The sequence below is a fragment of the Dermacentor albipictus genome, chromosome 8, assembly GCF_038994185.2.
Source record: "Dermacentor albipictus isolate Rhodes 1998 colony chromosome 8, USDA_Dalb.pri_finalv2, whole genome shotgun sequence".
NCBI lineage: Eukaryota > Metazoa > Arthropoda > Arachnida > Ixodida > Ixodidae > Dermacentor > Dermacentor albipictus.
Genome location: NC_091828.1, coordinates 108,063,987 through 108,091,466, shown reverse-complemented (window position 1 = coordinate 108,091,466; position 27,480 = coordinate 108,063,987). Strand labels below are relative to the sequence as shown.

General features: G+C 49.1%; 2 protein-coding genes across 3 annotated transcripts in view; both read left to right on the top strand.

Annotated features, from left to right (window-relative positions):
- Nucleotides 1–4,643: 4,643 nt before the first annotated feature.
- LOC139049018 (uncharacterized) overlaps nt 4,644–27,480 on the top strand; it is a 49,632-nt gene continuing 26,795 nt past the window's right edge. The window contains exons 1-2 of one of the 2 annotated variants that reach the window (XM_070524038.1): nt 4,649–7,220; nt 8,311–9,753. In XM_070524038.1, coding sequence (XP_070380139.1) covers nt 5,823–7,220; nt 8,311–8,619 — 1,707 coding nt within the window. In that variant the 5' untranslated portion in view covers nt 4,649–5,822 and the 3' untranslated portion in view covers nt 8,620–9,753. Of the gene's footprint in view, nt 7,221–8,310; nt 9,754–27,480 lie in introns of those variants that run through there. The other variant, XM_070524039.1, reaches the window with a different exon arrangement.
- LOC139048983 (uncharacterized) lies at nt 21,209–24,534 on the top strand. Its single transcript, XM_070523998.1, has 2 exons — nt 21,209–22,984; nt 24,222–24,534. The coding sequence occupies exons 1-2, from the start codon at nt 21,587–21,589 to the stop codon at nt 24,531–24,533; spliced, it is 1,710 nt and encodes a 569-aa protein (XP_070380099.1). The 5' UTR covers nt 21,209–21,586; the 3' UTR covers nt 24,534.

The window sequence follows — 27,480 nt, the reverse complement described above, 5'->3', positions numbered from 1 at the left end:
CGGTTCCTAGACGTACACATGAATGAGGTCACAACCACAAGAGGACAAGCGCTTGTCCTCGTCCTTCGTTGTCCCTTGTCGTGCTTTGCGCTCAACACACAGTCTCCTACAAATTGGTTGCCTCAATATCGAGAAAGCAATTTATTATATGCACAATCTCACCATTACTGGACAGCTTCAGAAGGATGTGCGGTGATGTAGCATTGCCCTCAGCTCCCGTTTAATGAGCGCTATACTGTAGTAATTATATCAGCTGATTGTGCTATTCCCTTTTTTTAGATTACTGTCATTATCACGGTGGTGTAGATGTGATTGCATACTTTGCGTCACACAAGTTTGTCATTAACAATTTCTCAGGTGACGTCACCCAAGTTATTACAGTCAGAACACGTATCAAATAACGTAAACAAGCCTCTCGTTTTCAGTCTCCACAAAAATATTTAACTTATCACTGTCGTTGAAAAGGAAAGTGCACAACCATTGCATTCTACAGGTGCTAATTACATATGGCGCAGAAGATAGGATGGTAACAAAGAGGCTCGAGAACAAGCTAAGGACCACGCCAAGAGCGAGGTAACGAAAAATGTTAGGCGAGACGTTAAGAGAAAGGAAGAAGGCTGTGTGGATAAGAGAGCAAACAGGGATCCCTTCTGATGCGATTTCAAGTCGTGTCGATGTTTCAGAATTCCTTCTTCCGAAAGAGGCTGGTCATTTCACGTCTCCTACTGCAAGCCGGCCTCCGCTAGAGTGTGAAAACCAGCTATGACCGCTGGATACATGACAGCAGATTCCACAAAACACTGCATCAATTCATACACAACACAGGCCTCACAGCAAACATATAATACACATATACGCACCAAGAATTATGCCTTAAGGGCAAGTCTTTATCGCAACAAAAAAGAAACTGCTTCAGCTTGGCGGAAAGCGATTGCCTATGCGTACTGTACTGCGCGTACTGGCAAAAAACATCGTGAATCGTTCCAGCGTCGGTGCAGCCGCCACATGCTAAGGCGCCGGACATCCCTATGCGGAACGCATAGGCATTGGTAAACGCGACGCTTAAACATAGCCTACACAAAAGGGTCGCAGCTCTTCGAGGAAGTCTTGGTGGAAGCAGGATACATAAAGTCAGCTCCAGAGTGCGTAAACGGCTCTGCATTCATGTGGTTCATTCTACTCGGGTGTAGTGTATTGGCGTGCAAGTAGGCGTAGCATCCTTCCATCATCAGTCCTCGACAGCGGGATCGATAGGCGGTCGCCTTGTCCATGAGCTGAACCATCAGCTTGAACATTCCTTGCCCATTGTACCACAGTTACGTGGTAGCTTCTGATAAATTATTTCATGTCGTTTCTCCGTAAGGTGGTGTATCTCTTCTGTGATTTCAAATACCATTTGTTCGCGCCAACCGCGCCGTGAGGCTCACAGGTATGCGCCTTGCTACAGGCGCCTTTAGGACTAGCCCTGTGCAAAGCGTCTACGTCTAATCAAACGAATGGTCATTGCACTACCAAAGGACATACTTAACTTTCGCCTACGCCCTAAAAGTTAACTCAGATGTTAAACATCCTTGTCATTCTACTATATGCGACTTGTCCACTGCTAGGCTGTTTCGTAACCGCCCAGCCACTAGGCCACCTCTGTCCCTCCGGTTGGAATCACTCTCAGAAACAACAGGGGTCCCTCTTTTACACAATGTCCTAATGGCTCCTACACAGCTCACACCACCTTGGGAGTGGCAGACTATCCAATGTGACATCTTTCTTAGAACTATCGAAAGAGCCCCGGAGGCACACATATATTCGCATTTTCTGGAACTCAAGGAGAGGTACTCATGTGATGAGTTTTACACAGTTGCTTCGAAGTCTCCAGCTGGTGTTGCTTATGCAGCTCTGAGACCCTCACTTACAACATCTGGACCACTAAACCCACACACCAGTATCTTTACAGCGGAAGCATACGCCATTCTTAAGGCTATTCAACACATACGGCTCACAAATATCGCTAAGGCTATTGTCTTCACAGACTCATTAAGTGTAGTGAGAGCCCTAATTAGCTTACGAAAGCATAGGAATTCGGTTTTTAATGAGCTGTATAGCTTGTTATGCTCCGCATATATGTGCAACCAAGCGATTATCCTTTGCTGGGTACCTGGCCATAAAGGTATAAACGGCAACGTAGCTGCTGACGAAAACACTACGTCAGTGAGTTTTAGCGACCCAGATGGAAATATCCCAATTCCTAATACAGACATAAAGCTCTTTCTGCGCCGTAAATAGAGGAATCATTGGCAAGCAGAGCGGGATACAGAAATATTGAATAAGTTAAATAGGTTACACATCATAAAACCAAAATTGCGGAATTGGATAAGTGACAAAACAGCACGGTACAAGGAAGTACTTCTTTGCCGATTAAGAATAGGACACACTTACAGTACTCACTCCTACCTCTTGACTGGCGGGGATCCGCCTACTTGTAGTAGGTGCGGCGATAGCCTAACAGTCCTCCATGTTCTTATCCAGTGCCCTGCAATAGAAACAGGGAGGAAAAAGTATTTCCTTTCTGCATATGGGGAAAATATACCTCGCCATCTTGCATTTTTTCTTAGTGACGAACCATTTTTTTAAACTGCAAGTAGTCTTAGATTTTTCAGCTGAAACCGACACCCTGAAAATCATTTGGCCAGGCAATTTTTAGCGCATGACTAACAGCCCTGCATTCAAGGGCTCTCTTGAAACTCTGGTTTCAGTGTTATGTTTTATTGCATAATGTTTTAACGAAAGCCCATAGCCATAGCCCACATCACTGCCTAGTCACCGTCATTATATTAGCAACTATATATTCTACGCCATTTACAGCTACAGGTTTTAGGCCCTTTTACAGCCATGTGACATCTAGCATGAGGAATTCATTGTGCACGCCAGCCATAATACATCGTCAACATTACCACTTGTCATGGCGCTCTTTCGCCAAACCTAGCCCTTGCGCCATAAAACACCACACATCATCAACTTCTCATGACGTAAGTTTCCTAATGCGCTTCTGTTGAGGCTTTCCTTTCTTTTTACAGAAAAATGAGAACTGGATGTTTGATGGCCACAGTTTCGGAATCGCTGAGGAACCAGTCGAAGCAGTAGGAGTCTAGAGCAAGGGAGGTCATAACGTGTCGGTAGTTGAGCTGTGACAACGGTGCGATTGAAATGTAGGTTTGGGATTCTAGGGTTATTGGTTATACATTGAGATCACTGGCGAACGCGAACAGTGTTAACTGTGCAGCGGACGCAGTCTCCACTAACCGGGTTTCGAAGTGAGCGATATACATTGAAGTGGTCCAACAATGATTACAAATGAGCTAGTGCAGGATGTGAGTGATGCAAACTTGGATTTCCTCGAGGAGTTGTTTAGTGCAATACGAGGTGGTGGCACAAACGGTGACGACAGAAAATTTAAAACCGTCAGTCACGCCGTGTGTGCTACTGCTATAGCGATTTTGACGTGATTATGAGTGTTTCGTACCTATTAATGGGTGCTAATAAGTATACCGGCAGTATACGCCCCGAAAATATGGACAGGTAAAACGAGCCCCTTACGTCAATGGGGCGATACATGGGAATGTTGCCGTAATAACGACCCCGTAACACTCGGCACGATGCAACTAATCAGCTCAAGAGACCTCGTTGACTCTTATCAGCGCAGCCACGAGTAGGTGGCCATGGAATTTCCGAAAAAAAAATGAGACCGACCTTGGGCTGAACTCCCTCTTCGCAACGCCGTTCCTCCCCAAACGTTCCACTTAGCTTCCCAGATTTGTAGCGCCCCATCCATAGGTTCAGCTTCTGCAAACAAACTTGGTTGGATGGAATAGACATGTCGAAATTACGCCTGATGGCGCCGCATCACCCCGTTCAAAAGCGCGGTTTCGTTTTCGATGAATTGGCTCGGGTTCTCTGTATCGACAAAGTAAGGACGCCGTAATAAGGACATGACGTAGGCGTATACTTAGGGAACAAAAAAAGCATTGAAATTATTGAGTGTCCGCACAGCAAAGGGCACAGCTATACGAGCTCCCAAGCTCGGGGGAAAGGATTATAATCCCGCAGCCATGTCCGCGGCATTTGGATAGGGGGCTATACGCAAAACAGCGCTCTTGAACCATGAATTGGGCGCCCTTTAAAGAATCCCAGGTGGTCAAAGTTATTCCGGAGTCCTCCCACTACAAGGTACCTCGCGATCGTATTGGGGTTTCGGCGCCTAAACCAGCAAAATTCACTTTTAAATCGAGTTTTTCGTCATGCTCACCAGAACCACGGTCAGGAAGGCTGTGAAGTTATATCGTGCGTTAGATTACACGGTGGAAGCGATTAGTAACGCATCAAAACTACGCCACACAGATAGATGCGAAAACGCTTCATCCATGACTATAAATTCTTAGAACATATTATTTTCGTACGCCGCGCTTGTGCAATAACATGAACGTCCATAACACGCTTGTTGACGAAGGGAGTGAACTGTTCAAGTTTTAATCTGTCTTGCTTTGTCTAATTTTGTTGACCTCAGCTACATCTTTTTCTGACTTCTGTACATTAGCCACCGTGCTCTAACGAAAAAATAATAGTTGTGAGTTGACGCACCATCTTATCGATATCACGTTGTTGTAAATTTGCCCCTTGTTAAGAAAAAGAGGAGTGCGCTTAAGCACGATGCACCGCCGGCTATAGTCTCTGGCAAGCGTTAATATGGCGGGGCATGCACCAGACAGAAGCCGGTCCAGTCGGCTTGTCGGGCTGGAATTGGTCTGTCGAGCTCGTGCAAACACTGCCTGGACAGCCTGAACGAGTGTCGGGTGGGGCTGAGTCGGCGAGACGTCACGAGGTCGACCCAGCTCGACCCGTTTGCAGCGCGCATGTAAAGGCTCACTGGTCGGGCTGCGGCAAGCGCTGAGACTTGAGCGGAAGCAGTGTGACGTCGCGATTTGTGCACTGTGCAACGGGAAGGCTATCATGACAAGGCAAAGACAAGCATCTAACCTAATCATAGCGACATGAACCCCGAAACAGAAGCTGTTGCAGGCGGCAGGCGGGAACCGGAAGTGCACTTCGGACCTGTCGATATCTCGGCACGGCTCTGGGTGCCATCGTTGTTCAAGACTTCTCAGAAGCGAGTTCATGTAAAAGCGCACGCGGTCACGCCATGCCCATGCCCATGCCTGTCGGGTTCACGTAAGTGCAACCAGTAACGTATAAGTAAGGGTAAACTGTAAGTGTAACGTCTCAAACATATAGCCTCTACTCTATAAGGATAGCGGATGTATCGCTTGAAGCTGACTCCGGTGTATTGGAGCCGCACATGCGTACCCTGGGTAAACTCTTATCTCGTGTAGCGTATCATATCCACTGGTTCATGCATCTGTATATGCATGCTGCGAACGAGCAGGCAAACAGAAGGGGGTGAAACGAGCGAACAACTTTGTCACTTCTGCTGCTCTTAATCGCTGTTCGCCGCTTTGAACAATAATCTTTGCCGAGTAACAGTGGAAAACTCGTTGGAGCACCTTCCGGATTACCCACGGCCTCGAAAATCACGTGGAAATATTTCTTCTCCACGCCCTGCGAGTAACAACAGCGCCACCGCACCTCCGTGACGTCACGTTGCTCGCCCGTAGTGTATCCCGTGTGCAACAAGCATTCGTCGAAAGTCGTGCGTAACGCTCGCTTAGCACCAACGCCCTTCCCCGTTCGTTGGGCCGCGCCACTCGAGCCTCTATAATTCCCCGAGCCTTAAGCCCACCACTAAAGAGACACGGCACAGGGACACCGAAATAATGGTGGCGCTACGCGCTCACCAAGGGCTGTCTTCTCTGGTCCAGCAGCTACAAGCTATGACACTGGTTCCGGCTATCCGTACACTCGACCTCACAAATTGCATCCTTCTCGAACCCAACGAATTGCCTCTACACATCGCCAAATGTACGGGACTCCAAATTTTGCGGTGCGTCGCCTGCCCGCTCAGGCCGAGCGCCCTGCTCCACTTAATGCTAAACCGGCTTCCGCGTCTGAAGGAAGTTGAGTTCTCCCTCGTGGCTGAGACGGACGTGGACTCGGAAATAAGGGAAATGCACAACACCGCGTTGCAAGTGCCAGGCATCCTTGCTGTCAGTCTCCGCCGCATGTACGCCGAAGTGAGCGACGACCTCAACTTCAAGCTCCTCTCGGCGCTCCTGAGCTACTGCCCGATGCTCGACGAGCTCCTTGTTCATTTCGTGCGCGGAAACTTCATGAACGCACTCCTGGAATGTAACGCCATCCTCGAACAGGGCGTCAATTTGGAAACATTCACGTTCTCTTCAGAGGTGCCAGCCTCCAATCAACGCCTGCCGTCCACACCGTTGGACTTCACGAGCTGCGCGGCCGTCTGCGCCAACGTCAGCTACCAGAGGTCGACCAACATGTGGAACTGTGTTCTGCTCCGAGATCTCGCCGTCGGGTACACAAATCCCATCCATTTGCCGCAACAGCTGGTCCTGGTTGCCGTCCACCACGCAGAAGGCTTCACGCCGGAATGGTTTAGCCTGGCCGGCTTTGGACACTTCTGGACGAACGTGCGACAACTCTGCCTTCTGCTATTTCCGGCACAGCCCTCCAATGGTGTTTACGCGACGGCGGGCGCCGCGTATCGCGACAGTCTTCGCGACTTCATCTCCTCCAAGCTCCAGCAGGTCGTCGAGCTTAACATAAGCGCTTTCCACTTCGGACCCGACCTCGAGTTGACGGCACTACTCCAGGACGGCACGCTGCGGCATCTGCGATCCCTCTCTGCGACCCCCTGTGGGCTTCGCCGCCCGTCAGCCCTGCGCCGTCTGGCGCAACTCTGCCCCGAATTCAAAGAACTGGACGTCCGCATCGAAAGGCAGGATAGCTTCGTTCGGTGCGCCGTCTGCGAGGGTGAGTTCCTCCTCGATCACGAAGACATGTTGGAAATGTGCGACAGCGCCCCCGTCTTTCACAATGCGCTTGCAAGGCTGACTCTAAGTGACGTGCATGTCCGTTTCTTCCTTTGGTTCGTCGAGGCTTGCCCAGCGGTGTCGGTGCGGCTGTCAGACTGCTCTAGTCCTTCGCACCCAGACTACCCGTCTTTGGGTCAGCGGCTGGCCAGAAACAGCTCGCTGAGATGTCTCGTGCTTCGCCACCATGTCCTGCCCTTCGGCGACGCGTGTCTGCTGGTGAGTCGGGTTTCCGCTACGGGCTTTCAGTGCCACGAGCATGGTTCCGTAATCTAAATGTGTCGAAAGCGCCGGAAATGAAATTTCCTAGTTTGTTTATTTGGGGGAAGGGAGGCCTCACTGAATGGCGTACTGCGCAAAATACACGAAAAATGGTGGAGGGAGAGGTAGGACCGAGCAGGGACTACCAACTCTTTTATTGCATGAAACCACAGCAAAATAGTACATAGCCATGGTATTCGTGAGCACCACCCAGATATGCGGAAACATTTACAATCGTTTTCCCACGACTGTGACATGAGATACGCATGTTTCAATCTCAAGCGAAAAACAAAACCAACAGATTGTGTGGTGCGTTGCTTGTTCAGCAAGAAAAAAGTACTATGCAACAAAGTACTTCTGCGCTATGTTTACTGGGGTTGCAAGATTCACCGCAGACACAGACATAGAAAGGTTAGACATGCGCAACTGAAATTGCTTCCGCGAAACGTTCTAGGCTCTGCCACTCGCCTGGTGCACTTGCATGTTGCATCGTTCGTTCAGCTGAACAGCGCAAAATAATAGGACGGGAAAAAAGGGACAGACACACATCTGTTATTTCGTGATATTTCTGCTGCGGTCATGGTCTAACAAGCCAAAAGGCGTGCACTGTACAATTTTTAGAACCCAGAAAGAAAGGATTGAGATTGTAAATGTCTATAACTCACACCCTTGCAACACTTTTTTCGCCATAAGAGTGCGAGGTGAAGATATTTGCACCCTCGTTAAATTTTTGAGGTCTTAATTCACCATCATCATCAGCCTGGCTACGCCCATTGCAGGGCAAAGGCCTCTCCCATACTTCTCCAACTACTCCGGTCATGTGCTTACTATGGCCATGTTGTCGCTGCAAACCTTTTTTATCTCATCCGCACACCAAACTTTCTGCCGCCCCCTGCTACGCTTCCCTTGTCAGGGAATCCAGACCGTAACCCAACCCTTTATGACCATCGGTTATCCTCCCTCCTCATTTCATGTCCTATATTATTTAATTCCTATATCCTATATTTATTTAGTAACATAAATTTCTGCGGGCATCGTTTCATTCCAGGAAAACATTTCCCGCATCCGCCACCTGCAGTACTTGTGCCTTCTGTCAGCGGCGCCATTACAGGACAATGACGCCGCGGAATCCCTGCAGGCATTCAGTGCCCGTCTCAAGCCTCAGATAAAGTGTGTACACGTTCACTACCGAAGCTCTACCGACGGCATCGAGAAGCGGATCACGTGGATGAAGCGGGCTGGCGCTCCAACCGGTGGCGTCCTGGTTCGAGACGGTCCCTGCTTGCTGTATTGTTCGACGGCGACGTTTATAGGACTCAGCAAGCCGCTGAATCGTGACCACAAACAGATCATGTAGATGAAGGCACGGTCGACACATAATAGTGTTTCATAGATGCGCATAAAAGTGCCTACAATGATAGAGCTTATTTGTTTTTTTCATTGGAATCTTCGAATATGTAGGCCTTATTCTTTGTTTATTCCCCTTTCTTCAGTCAGTGTCTGAAATCGCGCTGAAGGGGCCCTGTAACACTTCTTGAACTCGTTAAATAATTTGCGCTACATGTGAGACAATAATTCCGGAGCGCATGAGCCATATATTGCTCCCTTTAATGCAGCGGGCAACGTGCAATGGGGCGTGACGGCCTGCCCAGGTGGAGCTGCGGAAACGCCGGTCAACATAGTGTTCCTGTATATACTCCCGCAGGGAGCAGAGTTGCGCATACCTCTTCCGGCGCCGCTCGCACCGCTATTGGCCGAGCGCGAAATCGACGTCAAATGATCCGCGCCGCTGCGAAGCCCACTTTGCGGGCGCATCGCTGACTCATGCGAACTCGTCGTTTCCGTCAGTGCCATCGCCACTGCAATCAGCGGACCGTCGATCGTGCGTTGAGAGGAGCAGCTGCGGGTTGGGTGCTAAGTTGGCATGGGTGCTAAGTTGGCATATGCACATTTAGCTCTCTAGCTGTGATAATTGTAATATATTCCTTCTCCATGTGAAGTTTTGAGAACAGTAAAATTGATTCTCGTCAATTTATTGTCTTGAAGTGCATAGGCTTATTTATTTTGTTAACTAATTGCTGCCATAGAAGCTAAGCCGGAATTCTATGTGTGCTAGCTTGTGAGCATCATGTATCAGCCTATGGAACAAAAAATTGTTAAATTAAACATGCTGGAAATCTACGTTGTGCTTTGGTGAATGCTGTTTCCTGTGGGCGGGAGTGGAGTGAATGCAATGTTGAATGACGTAAAATTTCCTTGCCTCTGATGCGATAGCTCACAAAGCTTTGTAACCTGACTTTTTGGCCAAAGCTTGCTTCAGTGATTTCATTGACTTGATACAGTGTCTTCAACTACTGGCTTTTCTCTCAGTGATAAGAGATCAAGAAAAATGTGTTGTCATATTACAGTCTGCACTGTGTGACTAATTACTCTGCAAGTTTGCCATCATGATGTGATTACTGCAATAAAAATAACCTGTTGTTACTCTGAATAGCCTGTTGACTTTCCAGTTTCCTTGAATTCTGCCCCCAAGGTTCCAAGAACAAGCACACTTGACCTGCTGCCAGCAGCCGTTCATGCATTCCCTTGTATGAAATAAATTTGATCTAGAAGCTCTTGTATCTTGAATCTTTTTTCTACTTGCAGATTTGCTGCTACTATATAGCTGGTTAGTCTGCGGTATGAATGAATCTTAAAAGTAAGCTTTGCTTAAAATGTGCGCATGTGAACATTTGAAATGAGCTTAAATCTGCGTCTGCACCGCATGTATCGGAAACGTGCAGCTGTTGTGAACGATGGTTAGCGATAAATGGCGCTCTGTTAACGGTCACTGACATAATTATAGGCACGATAGCTCTCTTGGCGACGGTCATTAACCGGCTGGTTTCGGCAGCCAAAATGCGCTAAGTGTCCACCTTACGTGTGTGAAGTTTTAAAAACTCTTTAAAAAATTTCTTGCTTTCTGACCATGATAAGACAACTTCATATGCCTGCTGAAAATCATTGCACCGCTTTTTGTGGCAACGTACTGCGCGTTTGCGAGCGAACTTTGGAGCTGTTCGAGCCACTGGAGTACCTTATTTTGGGGAATCGAAGGTGGTCCTACCCTTTATTTGTACGTTCGTGCGTGTTTGTATATGCGTGTTTACATCGGTACATACAAAGTTTCGGTTGGTTGGAAGCCCACCCCCTCCGGCTGCACGAATGACTCGTTCGAGAGTAGCCTGTATTAAGAAGTGACCTTTGCTAAGCGCCTGCGAACAATTGGCGCTTGTAGCTCGCGACCACTAGAGAAAAAGGCGGAACACCGCGCGGCATTTGGCTCCTGCGCGCGTGAGGAGTGGCTTCGCTGCAGAGCTGGAGCACGACGGCGGACCTATGCGCCACTCTGCTCCCTGCGGGAGCATATACAGCAACACTAGGTCAACAGAGCCCTCCGTGCCGCGCTTGTCGGTTTAGGGAAGTACAAAAACTGAAAACATGTCCTCCGAGATCGGGCGGCAAATCTCGGAGGCAATGTGCGAAGCATTGTTGGTGAATTAAGTAGATAAGGGAAAAAAGCTGTATGCCTAGTGCGAACTCTGCGCACGAGAGGTTGCGCAATGTACTCGGCCAAAAACCAGAGTTGATGGAATATGTTTTCATCCTTACTGAGACACGCACGTTCCTTTCGAGCGATGTTCTTCGAAGAACACTTAAAAAGAACTTTCCGCATACACCTCAGTGAATTCAACTCCTAGCGACCTAACCGAAAACTCAAAATTGGCAGTATGCATGCCGATATTCTAGATTTGTACGTGACGTCAGGGACACAGCTTCTCGCCATGCCGGTCCACCAACATGGCGGCTAGACCGACGTCAGTACAAGCCATCCTATACGATTCGAATAGTCCCACCTATTCGGATCGTATTCGACCCGAGCCTTCACTATTCGAAGTTGTCGCAAACCATATGTATAAGGGGACAACTGCTGCTCTTGCAGTCTACAGGGAGGAAGACAGATTCAAGTGGACACTCTTCTGAACCATTCTGGCGCAGGAGAACCACGCCCCTTGCGCAAACGATCCAGTTCCTACACGAACGTATGAAGGAGGTCACAAGCACAACAGCTACGAGCCGTTGAATAAGAAAGGCTTGCCTTAGGAAACCCAGAAATTGTAACTTAGTGTGATGGCTTGAATTAGTGGGTTTTCCATAAGATTTTTGTTTTTCCCAATCACTCGAGGACCTTTCTGTGCGACCTGTGCCCGGCAGAGGCTTGGTGGGCGAGCTCAGCGCGGTTCCGCACGCTCAAGCCACGATGTCTACAGCTATGCAAATCACCGTTGACGGTGAGGATATCTCTCCCGACGAAGTCAATGAAAGCGCTGGGTGGACCACGGCATTACACAAACGAAAACCCATCATCCAGGACCCGCTCGGGCAGGGCGGCCGAGTCACCGACATGCGACGTGGCGGGAATAAAAGCCAGGCTACGGCGAGTGTCAAGACACGGCTAACGACTGCTTCGAGATTGCCTCACCTACCGAAAGAGCATGTTCGAATCATAATCCGTCCCCGTGGAGGACTGGACATCAAGAAGATGGGCCACTTCAGAGTTGCCCAAGCCCTCACTACCGCTGCTAGACTTACGGAGGCGGATACGGCGGAGGATATTATCTGTCCGAACGTGGTGCAAAACATATTGGTGGCAAGCACGCCATCAAAACGCAACGCCATGGCCTACGCCGATGTGAAAGCTTTACTCATTGGACAAGCAAGCTACGAAGTTAGTACATATATCGCAGCCCCCGAAAACTCATGCAAGGGAGTTATTCGTGACATTGATCCCACCATCGATCGAGAGGAGCTCAAACGCCTTATCATTCAACCCAAGAACCCAAGCGCCCTCGAGGTGAGACGAATCAAGAACACAAGCACTGTAGTCATCCTGTTTGATGGACTCAAAGTCCCGGACTACGTAAAATGCGGTCCCAGTTTAATCAAATGCTCACTCTATCGCAGACAAACTGACGTTTGCTATGCATGTGGAAAGCTTGGCCATAGAGCTGACGTCTGCCCAGCCCCTGAAAATGCCATCTGCCGCGGCTGTGGTGCGAGCAACCCGGACGATAAGCACGAATGTACACCGAAGTTCACACTTTGCGGAGGCCCTCATCTCACGGCTGACAGAACCTGCAAGCAAAGGTTCCAAATTCCGTTTGTAGTTAGGCAACGGAGAAGAGAACGGCGCAACCGCGACCAATCCAAACAACCAACTGGGTCGCCAATGCCTCTCAAGCCGGCCCTCAGCAGCTCGCACAGATCCAGGAGCCGATCCCGAGACCCTGGCGGCGAGGATAGCGGATACCAGGACCGTGTCCCTTCTAGGGGTCGCTCGACGGAACGCTCGTCTTCCAGAGGCCGCAAGGTCCCCGGGACCCGCTCCCGCTCCAGAGGCCACTCTCGTTCCAGGGGGCCTGCAGTTCAGATTCAGGAGCCTGCTCATCGTGGTACCACATGGGCTGACCGGGTCAAGGAATCACCGAAAAAGGTAACGGGGGGTCAATCGCCAGAGCAGGACAGGATTGCACAATTAGAAAGAGAAAACGCTTCGTTAAAATACGCTATGGAGCAGCTCAAAGCAGAAATTGCAGAGCTAAAGAAAGCCAGCAAGCGAGAGTCAGTTCAACCCAGTCAGGCCCCTGCAGTAGAAACGCCCATGGAGATCCCCGTAGCGGAACCGACTGCCAGCAAGCAAGCCAGCAAGCGAGAGTCAGTTCCACCCAGTCAGGCCTCTTCTGTAGAAACGCCCATGGAGATCCCCGTAGCGGAACCGACTGCCATTGGTTTACCCAAAAAGAGGGCGCTGGCAGTTCATGCCTCAGACAAGAGCGCCAGCGTTCGAAAATTGGAAAAAACGATAGATAAAATTGATGAATCCCTCGAAAAAGTCCGAATTGCTATTGACAAACTTGCGGAGGTGGTCAAAGCACTAGGAATCAGATGCGATAATCTGGAACGCCACGTCTCTACAATGGCTTCAGTTACACCGTTGGAAAAAGTGAATGACACCGACACTGAAAGGTCGGCAGCGGCTGCGCTCCGCAGCATTTTCTAATACTAGCTATCTACTACGTCCCACCATGGCGGCACATCACAAAGTAATTAACATCTGGCAGTGGAACTGTAGGGGATTCCATCGCAAAAGGAACGTCCTCCAACAGTTCATTCGGACCCACTCGGAAAAGCCACATGTAATATTATTACAAGAAACGCTCACGGATAAGGTCACCCTTCCAGGCTATAAATCGCATACCCAATATGCTGATGGGAAGAGGGGAATAAGCACATTAGTCTCGAACAAATGTGCGTTCATAGCCCACGATCTGAATCTGCAATCCAATAAGGTTGAACACTCGCTTGTTGAAATAATCCCCAGCGGACCATTCAAGACAAGTATCTTTATACTTAACATATACAGTACTCCCAAAGACCTCAGGCAAAGATTCGCTGCAATTATTAACAGGGCTACAAGCAAGGCCAAGACATTTCCACTCCTGGTGGCCGGAGACTTCAACGCTCCGCATCCAGCATGGGGGTACCAACAAGCTAACCGCAAGGGCGTTGACCTATGGCAAACTACAGTCAATAATCACCTCACGCTTATAACAGATCCGGCTTTTCCGACCAGGATTGGCAACTCCTGCTCTAGGGATACCACACCCGATCTCTTTTTCATACGGAATGTGGAATCGGCATCTTGGTCCAACCTCCAAGTTGACCTTGGCAGTGATCACAACATCCTGGCCACCTGCGTCAACGTGAAAAGCGGGGACCTCAAAGAGTTCATTATTACAGATTGGGATTACTTTCGAAAGATTCGGGAAGAGCGAGCACAAACGAATGACTCAGCACTTAGCCTCGAGCAGTGGGCTGAACAGTTAAAGGAGGACATCAGCGCGGCGACAAAGAAAATCCAGACTGAACTGGAGGTGGACAGGATGGACAGCCGCCTCGCTCATCTTCTAGAAGCGAAGACGTCACTTTTGAAACGATGGAAAGGGCAGAAACTCAACCGAAGGCTCCGAAAAAAGATCGCGGAGCTCAACAGAACTATAGAAGATCACTGCCAAACCTTGAGCAGACAACAGTGGGATGAGGTCTGCAATTCTGTGGATGGCCAGATGAGAGTTGGAGCTAAATGGAACCTACTCAAGCATCTGCTGGATGATACCAATACCAAGTCAAACCAAAGACAAGTGATAGCGAAGGTTCTACACCAGGCATCACAATCAGAGACATTGCAGACCGTACTCGACAGATTAGCTCGCAAGTATCTGCCACTGGGCAACTCGAGTGACGAAGACTATCCCCCCTACAAAGGCTCATCTTGCCCCGAGCTAGATAACCCCTTCAAGACATGCGAGGTAAGGGAAGCTCTCCAGCATCTAAATGGCAGGTCTGCCCCTGGTCCTGATGGCATCCCCAACCGCGCCCTCCGAAACCTGGACGACTGCTCTATAGAATGGTTGACAGAGGAGATTAATGGAATATGGGAACGAGGGGTTGTCCCGGAGTCCTGGAAAATGGCCTCGGTCATCCTCATTCCAAAGCCTGGAAGACCCCCGAGTCTCTCAAACCTCAGACCCATTTCCCTCACGTCCTGCGTGGGGAAAGTAGCGGAACATGTCATACACAATCGAATTTCTAAGCACATCGAGAAACAAGGATTGTTTCCGTACAACATGATCGGCTTTCGTCCGGCCCTGTCAACGCAAGACGTCATGAAACTCATCAAATGTCAAATCATTGACAACACCACAAGAGATATAAGAGGCATCCTAGGCTTAGACCTAGAGAAAGCCTTTGATAATGTATCCCATGCTCACATTCTGAACTCCATCTCAGAGCTCAATTTGGGAGACGCCTTCCACAGATACATCAGCTCGTTCCTACGGGATCGCAAGGCCACGCTCAAAATCGGTGACCTCAAGTCCGACAATTTCAGTTTGGGCCCCAGAGGCACGCCACAAGGTGCGGTAGTCTCACCACTGCTTTTTAACATCGCCATGACGAAATTATCGCAAAGACTCTCCAACATAGAAGGGATCAATCATACGCTCTACGCTGATGACATCACAATCTGGTGCACCGGAGGAAGCGAGGGAGCTGTTGAATTAGGCTTACAGGAGGCTGTAGATCAAACAGAGATGTACCTGGAAAATACGGGGCTTAGATGCTCCCCGAGCAAGTCTGAGCTCCTCCTCTACAGGCCAGTCAGGAGAGGCCCCAAACCTAGAGGATGGAAACCGTTGTCTGAAATAAACATCAAGCTCCACACTAAAAGCGGCTGTACCATCCCCACAGTAGACACCATTCGGGTCCTTGGCATGTTCATCGAATCGAATGGCAGTAATAATACTACGCTCAACAAGTTGACAGCCAAGGCTGAGAACATGATGAGACTCATCAACAGAGTCTCGAATAGGCGTGGAGGCTTAAAGGAAGACAACCTCCTCCGGTTGTTCCACGCCTTCCTCATGAGTCATATTGTTTATGTGGCCGCCATGCACAACTGGTATAACTCCGAGAAAAAACGATTAAACACACTCATCAGAAAAAGTATAAAAAAAGTACTAGGCATTCCGTTACGGGCGAGCACGGACCTCCTTATGCAACTAGGAGTGCACAACACCTTGGACGAGATAATCGAGGCCCTGGAGTCAGCCCAACTGGCCCGTCTATCCTGTACCCCGGCTGGAAAGAAGATCCTGGCAGTTCTTGGGATCAACCCTATCCTCATGGAAGAGCGGAAATATGAAATATCAGACAATCAAAGGAACAACATACGAGTTGCACCGTTTCCCCGTAATGTTCATCCTCGACACAACGTAGGCAGACGCAGGGCAAGAGCCCTCGCCCTCCTCAAGCGTACCAAAGACGATCCTTACTCGGCATGTTTTGTCGACGCAGCCCAATATGGACAGTCGTCTAACTTCGCCATTGCCCTCGTTGATCACAACGGACAGATAGTGAATGCGGCTTCCCTGAAGTGCTCAACACCAACCAGAGCGGAGCAGGTCGCAGTTGCTATAGCACTCCTAGACAACAGCAGATCACAAATCTTCACTGATTCGAGATCGGCGGTCAGGGCTTTCGCTTCAGGATCCATCGCTGAGGAGGCTCACAAGATTCTCAAGAACAAGATAATCTCTCCGCACACCATCACGTGGTTTCCGGCTCACCTCGACCCCCAGCTTGACTCGTTTCCCAATCTTAATGACATTGCCCACTCCCAAGCGCGCGCACTAACCCACCGCGCGGGAGCAAGATTGAGCTCAGACTCTGGGGTTCTCGAGTTTCGGGACACTCTCACTACTTTCAGCGAAATTACTATGCACTATCACCTGGGTAGGAGGACTTATCCTCCCCCTCACTGCAAACTGGCTAGACCTCTGGCGTCCACTTTACGCATGCTTCAGACGCAGTGCTATCCGAACCTGGCCCTTTTTCACATGATCACTCCAGAGGCTTTCAGCTTTACTTGCGCCGACTGTGGGGCTGTTAGCAATCTCGAACACATGCTCTGGCGATGCCCCTCGTTACAGGGACCCAATCGCATCACAGAACAAGAGTGGAGCTCTGCCATCCGGAGCTCGGAATATGCACAGCAAACTTGGGCTGTCCAGAGAGCCCACGATGCGGCGGTTAGGCTCGGCCTACCAGTCCCCACGTGGGAGCGGCCCGCAGCTCTGCCCTAGGGCAAAGCGTCTCAGGACCTTGCTATTAAAGTTCTTTGTCTGTCTGTCTGTCTGTCCATAAGATTATGTGATGCAGTCCGAAGCGGGAGAAGGGACACCGAAGAACGAGGACAACCGCTCGTCTTCGTTCTTCTTTATCTCTTGTCGCGTTTCGCGCTGCACCACACACTCTCCTGCAAATTGGTTCTCTCGATATTGTCACGCTGTGGTGATGTTGAAGAACACAGTAGCAATACTGTGAAAGACAAAATTAACTTTTATTGGGCGAACAAGTGCCCACGACAACAGGCTACACTTATAGCCCAGCGACAGCGGCGAATACAGTCGGCGATCGTCCAAAGTCTGATCAACAGGTCAAGTGCGTCGGCTTTAATACGTCAATCGCCGAACGTTTCAGACTAACCGCAGGGAGCTGCGTGTCTTCCACAAAGTTCTAAACTTTTTTGTCGCGCAAACATGCAATCAGATTAAACAAGGTTCGGTGACAGACAGCGGATGGAACCATCGATAACATTCCAGAAACTGCAGGGCGTCCTACGCAGCGTGATAACATTTGATAAGCGGTGAAACCTGGTCACCCGAGAAAGATAAACATGTACACGTGTCAATATAGACAAAGCAAATTATTGTATGCACAATCTCACCATTGTTGAATACCTTCAGAACGATGTGTGGTGATGTAGCATTGCCCTCAGCTCCCGTTAAGTGAGCACTATACTCAATAAATAAATCAGGTGATGTGCTATTTTTGTTTTTACATTATTGTCATTACCATGGCGGCCTACATATGATCGCATACCTTGCGTCACACAAGTTTGTCATCACCAATTTTCTCCGGTGACGTGGCCCTAAGTTATTACAGTCAGAACATATATAAAATAACGTAAACAAGCCCCTTTTTCTCAGACGTCACAAATATTTAACTTACCACGATCGTTCAAATGAAAAAAAGCACAACAATTACATTCTACAGGTGCTAACATATAGGGCCGTAACTAGGAGGGTAACAAAGAAGCTCGAGAACAAGCTAAGGACCCCGCGAAGCGCGACGGAGCGAAAAAGAAATATCAGAGCCGTTCCACTCTGTGAAGGAGGATGACCAGCGAAGCTGTGCATGAAGGCCCCTTAATGGCGAACTGCACCTCGCCGCGGGTCCGCCCCGCATTGCACCAACTTCTCAATGGGCCGGCGTATAGGGAGTGCTAAACGCCTGCTTCACCTCTGCCGCGTGTCGGCCTGGCATCGCACTAACTTCGTGGCACAGGTGAAGCAGGCTTTAAGCACTCCCCATACATGGGCTGATCCTGAAGATAGTGCAATGCCGGGAAAACCCGTGGCGAAGGTGAAACAGGCCTCAAGCACACCCCATACGTGGGCCGATCCCGAAGACAGTGCAATGACGGAGCGACCGGCGGCGGAGCTGAAGCAGGCGTCAACACACCCCATACGTCGAACAATGCCGAAGATAGTGCAATGACTGAGCGACCGGCGGCGGAGGCAGTAACAAGGAGGGTAAAAAAGAAGCTCGAGATGAAGCTAAGGACTGCGCGACGAGCGACGGAACGAAAAAAATATCACTGCCGCTCCACTCTGTGAAGAAGGATGATCGGCGAAGCTGTGTATGTGGGCCTCTTAAAGGCGAACTGCATCTCACCGCGGGTTGGCCCAGCATTCCACTATCTTCGGGATGGGCTCGCGTTTGGGGAGTGGCTAACGCGTCCTTCCTCTCCGCCGCTGGTCGAGCTGGTATGTAGTATGATACCAGCTCTACAAGCGGTCAAAATCACGTATAAACCTGAAAGCACATTGTAAGCTACCATTAATTATTTGTTTCCTTACTAACTACACATCCATGCATAGCCACAGTCGTCATTTTATGGATAAATTATTTAAAATATCCTTGTTTCACGTACTGGCTATTGAACATTCCTTTTCCACGATATTGTAGTTGTTCGGGACCTTTTAACAATTTTGTTGGGTCTGCGAGGGCGTCAAAAGCGCAATGTTGGGTTCAAGGAAATCTACGACACATTTCAAACTTCATAAGCCGTTAGTCGGATTGTGGTAAGGTGCAGACACTACTTGCTGGAGCCGAGTGCGGTTGCCAGTGGATTGATCGTCTATGGGAGCTCTTGGAGGATAAATGCTTGTCCGAGGTACAAGGCTTTAGTTGTTAAAACACCGTCCAGAAGTGGAAGTGGAGAAAGTGGTCGCGTGGTGTGCTGTTTTCCTAATGAGGTTTGCAATGGGAGGCGTAACATGTTTCGCTTAGGCCAAGTCCTGAGGACCAGCCACGAGTGCTGAACGGGTCTGGGCTACCTGGTAAAGGGTGGCCCGCCCACCTTCGGGCATCAACAGCTTGGTCTCCGAAAATTAATTTTACTCGCTCACTGCCAACGATGTGCAAATCAACTTGGGGAAGGATGCTCTCTGAATATCAGTGTGTCTTTTGTAAGTGGCAAAACAGCTGTACTAACTTTTTTTTGGAAATCTCCGAGTAAACATTCTGTTGTGGTTAAGCAAATTTATTTGCCTACCCATTGCCCTCGAGCATTTTTATTGAATTCGGTATCTAAAAGGAATATCAATCCCACCAGATTGCTGTCAATGAGTTTTATGCGAGCGTTATTCTAGTATATATGTGATGAAATTATTCCGACAAGCTCTAGAGCTTCTTTTGACTATGAAGGTAAATTTGTTAAATTTACCTTCATAATCATTTTACGCCGGCGAATCAGACACATGACATAGGCGTGTACTAAGGGAACAAAAAAAAGCCATAGAAATTTAAGAAGTGCTCGCACAGCAACGAGCTCCCAAGCTCGAGGGAGAGGGACAGAATCCCATGGCCACGGAATTTGGTTGTGAAGCAAACCCCCCCCTCCTCCCCCCCCCAAAAAAACAAAGAAAAGCTCGTGCACCATGCATCGGGCGATAGTTAAAGAAACCGAGGTGGTCAAAATTATTCGAGAGTCCTACCCCTACAGGGTACCTCATGATTGTATCGTGGTTTCGGAGCGTAAAACAAGGAAATTCATTTTTAAATCGAGTTTTCTGGCATGCTCACGACAAACGCGGTCAGGAAGGCTGTGAAGTTATATCACGCGTTAGATAACACGGAGGAAGAGATTAGTAAGGCAGCAAAACTGCGCGACACAGATAGAAGCGAAAACGCTCCATCCATGACTATGAATTCTTAAATCACACAATTTTCAAACGCCGCGCTTTTGCAACAAAATGAACGTCCATCACACACGTGTTGACGAAGGGAATGAGGTGTTTTAATCTGTCTCGCTTTTATTTCTGTCTAATATTGTTTCCCTCAGTTCCTTTTTTTCTTCTGACTTCCACACAATAGCCACTGTACTCTAACACAAAAATAATAGTTGTGAGTTGACGCATCACCTTATCAGTGCACATTCTTTTTAATTTGCTCTTCGTTAAGCAACGAAGGAGCACGCTTAAACACGATGCAGCACCGGCTATAGTCCCTACCAAGCGCTAATATAGCGGGGCATTTAGCATGCACCAGACAGAAGCGGGTCGGTTTGTCAGGCTTGAATTGGCCTGTCGAGCTCGTGCAAACGCTGGCCATCGGCCTGAACGAGCATCGAGTCGGGTTGAGTTGGCCCTACTCTACGAGGTTGATCCAGCCCGACCCGATGGCAGAGCGAATGGAAACGCTGACTGGCCGCGGCTGCAGCCGGTGCTCGGACTAGCACGGAAGCAGTGCGACGTCGCGATTTGTGCATTGTGCAACAAGAAGGGTATCATGACAAGGCAAGACAAGCATCTAACCTAATCACAACGACATGGCCCATGAAACAGAAGCTGTTGCAGGCGGCAGCGGGAACCGGAAGTCCAGTTCTGACGCATAGATATCTCGGCACGACCTTATATGCCATCGCTGTTCGCGACCTGTCAGAAGCGAGTTCATGTAAAAATTGCCTGCGGTTTAGCTCTGGTTAACCCTAGTTGCATTGCGAAAGCAAGAGCTGCATGGCTAGGCTTGTGGTATTAGCTAGTCGTTAAGCGTGGGTTTAGCTCTATTCTACAGGTTAGATGCTATATCGCTTGAAGCTGGCTCCGGTGTATTGCAGCCACACATGCATACCTACGGTAAAATCTTATCTCGTGTAGGGTATCATAACCACGGATTCATGCATCTACGAATGCATACTGTGAACAAGCAGGCACACAGAAGTGGGTGAAACGAGCGAACAACTTTGTCACTTCTGCTGCCCTTCATCAAAGTTCACTGCTTTTAACAATGATGTTTGCCGAGTAAATGTGGAAAACTCGTTCGAACATCTTGCGATAAACGCACGCCTTCGCAAATCCCGTCGAAATATTTCTTATCCACGCTTTGAGAGTTACGCCAGCGCCACCGCACCTCCATGACGTCACGTTGCTAGCGCGTAGTGTATAACGTGTGCAACAAACATTTGTCAACCGTAGTGCGTAACGCTCGGTTAGCACCATTGCCTTTCCCCGCTGCTTCGGTCGCGCCACTCAAGCCTCTATAATTTGCCGAGCGTGAAGCCCTCCACTAAAGAAACAAGGCACAGGGGTACCGAAATAATGGTCGTGATACGCGCCCACCAAGGGCAGTCTTCTCTGGTTGAGAAGCTAGACGCTGTGAAATATGTGTCGGCTATCCGCTCATTCGACATGACCAATTGCATTCTTCTCGAACCGAACGAATTGCCTCTGCACATCGGCAAATGTGCGCGACTCCAATACTTGCGGTGTGCCGCCTGCCCGCTCAGGCCGAGCGCCCTGCTCGATTTAATGCTAAACCGGCTCCCGCGTCTAAAGGAAGTTGAGTTCTCCCTCGTTGCTGAGACGGACGTGGACTCGGAAATAAGGGAGGTGCACAACACCGCGTCGCAAGTGCCAGGCACCCTCGCACTCAATCTCCGCCGCATGTACGCCGAAGTGAGCGGCGACATGAACTTCAAGCTTCTCTCGGCGCTCCTGAGCTACTGCCCGAAGCTGGACGAGCTGCGTGTTCATTTCGTGCGCGGAAACTTCATGAATGCGCTCCTGGAATGTAACACCATCCTCGAACAGGGCGTCAATTTGGAAGCATTCACGTTCTCTTCCGAGGTGCCAGCCTCCAATCAACGCCTCCCGTCCACACCATTGGACTTCATGAGCTGCGCGGCCGTCTGCGCCAACGTCAGCTACCAGAGGTCGAGCAACATGTGGAACTGTGTTCTACTCCGAGATCTCGCTGTCGGGTACACAAATCCCATCCATTTGCCGCAACAACTGGTCCTGGTTGCCGTGCACCACGCAGAAGGCTTCACGCCGGAATGGATTGGCCTGGCCGGCTTTAGACACTTCTGGACGAAAGTGCGAGAACTCTGCCTTCTGCTGTTTCCGGCACAGCCCTCCGATGGTGTTTACGCGACTGCGGGCGCCATGTACCGCGACAGTCTTCGCGACTTCATCTCTGTCAAGCTCCAGCAGGTCGTCGAGCTTAACATAAGCGCTTTCCACTTCGGCCCCGACCTCGACTTGACGGCGCTACTCCAGGGCGGCTCACTGGAGCATCTGCGATCCCTCTCCGCGACCCCTTGCGGGCTTCGCCGCCCGTCAGCTCTGCGCCGTCTGGCGCAGAACTGCCCCGACTTCAAAGAACTGGACGTCCGGATCGAGAGGCAGGGTAGCTTCGTTCAGTGCGCTGTCTGCGAAGGTGAGTTCTACAACGATCCCAAAAACAAGCCGGAAATGCAAGACGGCGGCCCCGTGTTTCACAATGCACTTGCCAGACTTACCCGCAGTGACGTGCATGGCCCTATGTCCCTTTGGTTCATCGAGACCTGTCCAGCGGTTTCCGTGCGGCTCTCAGACTGCCCTAGTCCCTCGCTCACAGACTACCCGTATTTGGGTCGGCTGCTCGCCGGAAACAGCTCGCTGACTTGTCTCGTGCTTCGGCACGATGCCCTGCCCATCGACGAGGCGTGTCTGATGGTGAGTCGGCTTTGATCTATGTTCTTTCAGTGCCACGAGCATGTTTACGGATGGTTTCCTACTCTATATGTGTCGATCGGGCCGGAGCAAAAATTTTCTCGTTTATACGTATGCTCAGTGAGTTACGTACTGTGCAAAATATGTGAAAAATGACGGAGGGAGAGGTAGGAAAGACCGCAGACTACCAACTGTCGATGAGGATAGCTATAGGGGCTTGTTGGTATGCCATATATTCTTTTGTTGTCGCGCAGGCTAAACAAGGACAACAGAAAGGCACATCTCACGCACAAAGAACTGTGTGTGTCAGATATCCCTCTCTTTGGTCCCTGCTCAGCTTGCGCTAGAACTAAATTAGATATACCCAATCTTTTATTGCATGAAACGACAGGAAGCCAATATATATGTAAGGTAACCACTAGCGCCACCCGGAAATGCGCGAACACCTAGAATAGTTTTGCCGCCACTGTGAAATGAAATGCCCACACTTTCCTTTCAGAAGCGAACAAAAAGAAATACAGATTCTGCGCAATGCATTACTTGTTCTGCATGAACCAACCAATCAGCAACAAAGTACTTTTCCATTAGGTTCACTGTAGTTGCGTATCTTTCTTGAAGCAAATGCTCACGGTAACTATGTAATTACACTCGCAGACACTGTCGCCCTCTAACGGCAGAAGAAACGAAAAAATAATTATTTCTTCCCAGAGCTTGCTGTTTCGCTCAGAACAGGCAACCGATCGCAACCATAAGTTCCTGCAGTATCAAAACACCGATTTGCTCCCATCAAATTCTTTAGTTAGTTTAGCACAATTTCTGAAAGCTTAATTTCACTTTATAATGTTTACCGCAGACACGGGCATCGAAGGGTTACATACGGCCAACTGAAATTGCTTCGGCAAAACTTTCTAGCCTCTACCCCTTCCCTGTCGCACTCGCATGTTCCATCGCTCCTGGTGCCGAACAGCGCAACATAATACTATGGGGAAAAAAGGGACAGACACACATCCTGTTATTCCGTGATATTTCTGCTCAGGTAATGAACTAACAAGCCCAAATGCATGCACTATACAATGCACCCAAAAAGAAAGGATAAAGCATGTAAATGTCTATCATTCACCGTTGCATCATTTTTTTTTCACCATCAGAGTGCGAGTTAAAGACATTTACGCCCTTATTAAATTTTTGGAGGTCTAAGTTATTTAAGAATATAATTTTTTTGGGCATCCCTTCATTCCAGGAAGCCATCTCCCTCATCGGCCGCCTGCAGTACCTGTGCCTTCTGTCGGCGGTGACGTTACTGGACAATATCGCCGAGGTATGCGTGCAGACGTTCAGCGACAGCCTGAAGCCTCACATAAAGTGTGTACACGTTCACTACCAAAACTCTACCGACGGCACCGAGAAGCGCATCACGTGGATGAAGCAGCTTCGCGCTCCAAGCGGTGGCGTCCTGGTTCGAGACGGTCCCTGCTTCCTCTATTGTTCGACGGCTAGGTTCATAGGACTCGCCAAGCCGCTGAATCGTGACTTCAAAGAGATCATGTATTGAATGCACGGTCGAGACGTAATAATGTCTCATATATACGCGTAAAAGTGCCTACAATGGTACAGCTTCTCATTTGCTTCTTTGATTTGTATCTTCGAATGTGCATGCCTTATCCCTTGCTTATTTTTCTTCCTTCCCTGAGTGTCTGAACTCGCGCAAAAAGGCGCCCTGCAAAACTTTTTGAGCCCTTTAAATAAATCGCGCTACACTCTAAGAACAGTTTACACCCTTTGGCTTGCCCCTTCTGCCACACAAAAACAATCGTCATCTGCCTTGATGCGTTTCCTTTCTTTATCGCTGCGACCCCGGAACTTTCCAGTAACGAACGGCACGCGCGTTATCAGCATAGAACAGTTTACACCCTTTGGAGTGCCTCTTCTGGTAACGCGCGTGCCGTTCGTCACTGGAAAGTTCCGGGCTTGCAGCGATAAAGAAAGGAAACGCATCAAGGCAGATGACGATTACCTTTGTGTGGAAGAAGGGGCAAGCCAAAGGGTGTAAACTGTTCTTAGAGTGTACATGTCAAACCATGCTTCAGGAGATCACATGAGACAAATATTGCTCGCTTTCATGAATCGGAAGAAGTACAATAGGGCGTGACGGCCTCTTCAGCTGGCGGTGCGGAAACGCCGGTCAACACTTCATTCCGTGAAGTGCTTGTCGGTTACGGGTTGTCTGCAAATTGAAAGCACGTCTCCGTGATCGGGCTGCGGTTCTCGGAGGCGATGCACGAAGCCCTGGTGGTGAATGCAGTAGAGTGGGAAGCAAAGTTGCATGCCCAGTGCGAACAAGGCGCACGAGAGGCTGCGCAGGGTACTCGGCCAAAGACGAGAGTTGGTGGAGTATTTTGCTATCCGTTACTGAGAGACGCACGTTCCCTTCAAAGGATGTTCTCCAAAGAACACTTAAAACGAGCTTTCCATGTAGACCGCAGCAAATTCAATTCTTAGCCGCAGAACCGGAAAGCTGAAAATTCGGAATGTGCAACCGACTGTTCCAAACGCACACGTGACGTCACACACGCAGCTTCTCGCCGTGCTGGTCCTCCAACGTGGTCAAAGATAAGACAACGGCAATTCAAGGCATCGCATGCGAATCGAATGGTCCTTGCTATTCGGTATCGTATGCGAATCTAGAATTCACTATTTGAAGTTGTCGAACACCATATGTATAAGGGCACCACTGCTGCTCTTACAGTCTACAGGGAGTAAGGCAGATTCAAGCGGACGCCCTGCTGAACCGTTCTGGTGCAGGAGAACGGAGGTCTTTGAGCGAACGATCCAGTTCCAGGACGAACACATGCAGGAGGTCAGCAGCACAATAGTTACCAGCCGTTGAGTGAGAAGAGCTTGCCTTAGGAAACCGACAAATTGTAACTTAGGAGGATGGTTTCGGCTAGTTGGCTTTCCATGAGACCATGTGATTCAACGCGAAGCGGGACAAGGGATGAAGAAGAACGAGGACAAGCGCTTGTCGTCGTTCTTCTTCATCCCTTCTCCCGCTTCGCGCTATACAACAAATTCTCCAACAAATTGGTTGTGTCGATTTACACAAGGCACTCTTTTATGTCCACAGTCTCACCAATGTTGGACACCTCCACAACGATGTGAGGTGATGTAGCATTGCATTCACCTCCCGTTTATTCAGCCCTATACTGTAGTAAATATATAAGTTGATGTGCTATTCCTTTTTTTTTTAATTACGGTCATTTTCACGGTGGCCTAGACGTGATCGCATACTTTGCGTCACACAAATTTGTCATTAACAATTTCTGAGGTGACGTGACCATAAGTTATTAGAGTCAAAACATGTATCAAATAAAGCAAGAAAGCCTCTCGTTGTCAGACTCCACACATATTCAACTTGCAATTGTCGTTGAAAAGAAAAGTGCACAACCTTTGCATTCTACAGGTGCTAACATATGGAGCAGAAACATGGAGGGTAACAAGAAGCTCGAGAACAAGCTGGGGACCACGCGAATAGCGACGGAACGAAAAATGTTCAGCGAAACGTTAAGGGAAAGGAAGATAGCGGTGTGGATCAGAGAGCAAACGGGGGTTCCTTCTGATGTGATGTCAAGACGCCTCGATGTTTCAGAATTCTTTGTTCCGAAAGTGGCTGGTCGTGCAACTGGTTCAGCACGACGGAAAGCGATTGTCTCTGCGCACTCTACTGCGGGCACTGGCAAAGAACATCACGAATCGTTCACGCGTCGGTGCAATCGCCACATGCTGTGGTGCCGTAAATCCCTATGCGGAACGATTAAGCACTGGTAAACGCGATGCCTAAACATAGCCTACACAACAGGGTCGCATCTCTTCGAGCAAGTCTCGGTGGAAGCAGGATGCATAAAGTTGGATACAGGGTGTGTTACCGGCCCTGCATTCATGTGGTTCATGCCACTGCGGGGCAGTGCAATGGCGTGCAAGTGGACGTATTATCCTTGCATCATCAGTCCTAGACAACGGGATTAATATGCGGTCGTCTTGTGCATGAGCTGAACAAGCAGCTTCATAGGCACATTCATTGCCAGTGATACCAATGTGATTGTTATCCACTGAAAAAATATTTCATGTACTTTCTCAGTCAGGTGGTGTATGGCTTCTGTGGTTTCAAATACCAATTGTTCGTGCAAACTGCGCCGTGCGGCTGACAATAAACACTTTACTGCCGTCTTCGTGTGGCAGAAAATCGACCATTCGTGTCTTGGTTCATCATTAATAAAGTGTACTGCGAGTTCTGCTCCCTATCAAGTTGAAAACGTGCGACGTTTTCAACTTAATTGTGGCTTTTGCTGCAATTACTACAGCTGCGGTAAAGCTTTGTCAGCGCTCATTCCTCAGTATCTGCGGGTGTAATACCACTAATTCTCCTTTAATAGGAGTTAGGAAAGCTATTTAAGAGCCGCTGGTGACATATCTGCTATTTTTCGGACGCCAGGTATTGTCAG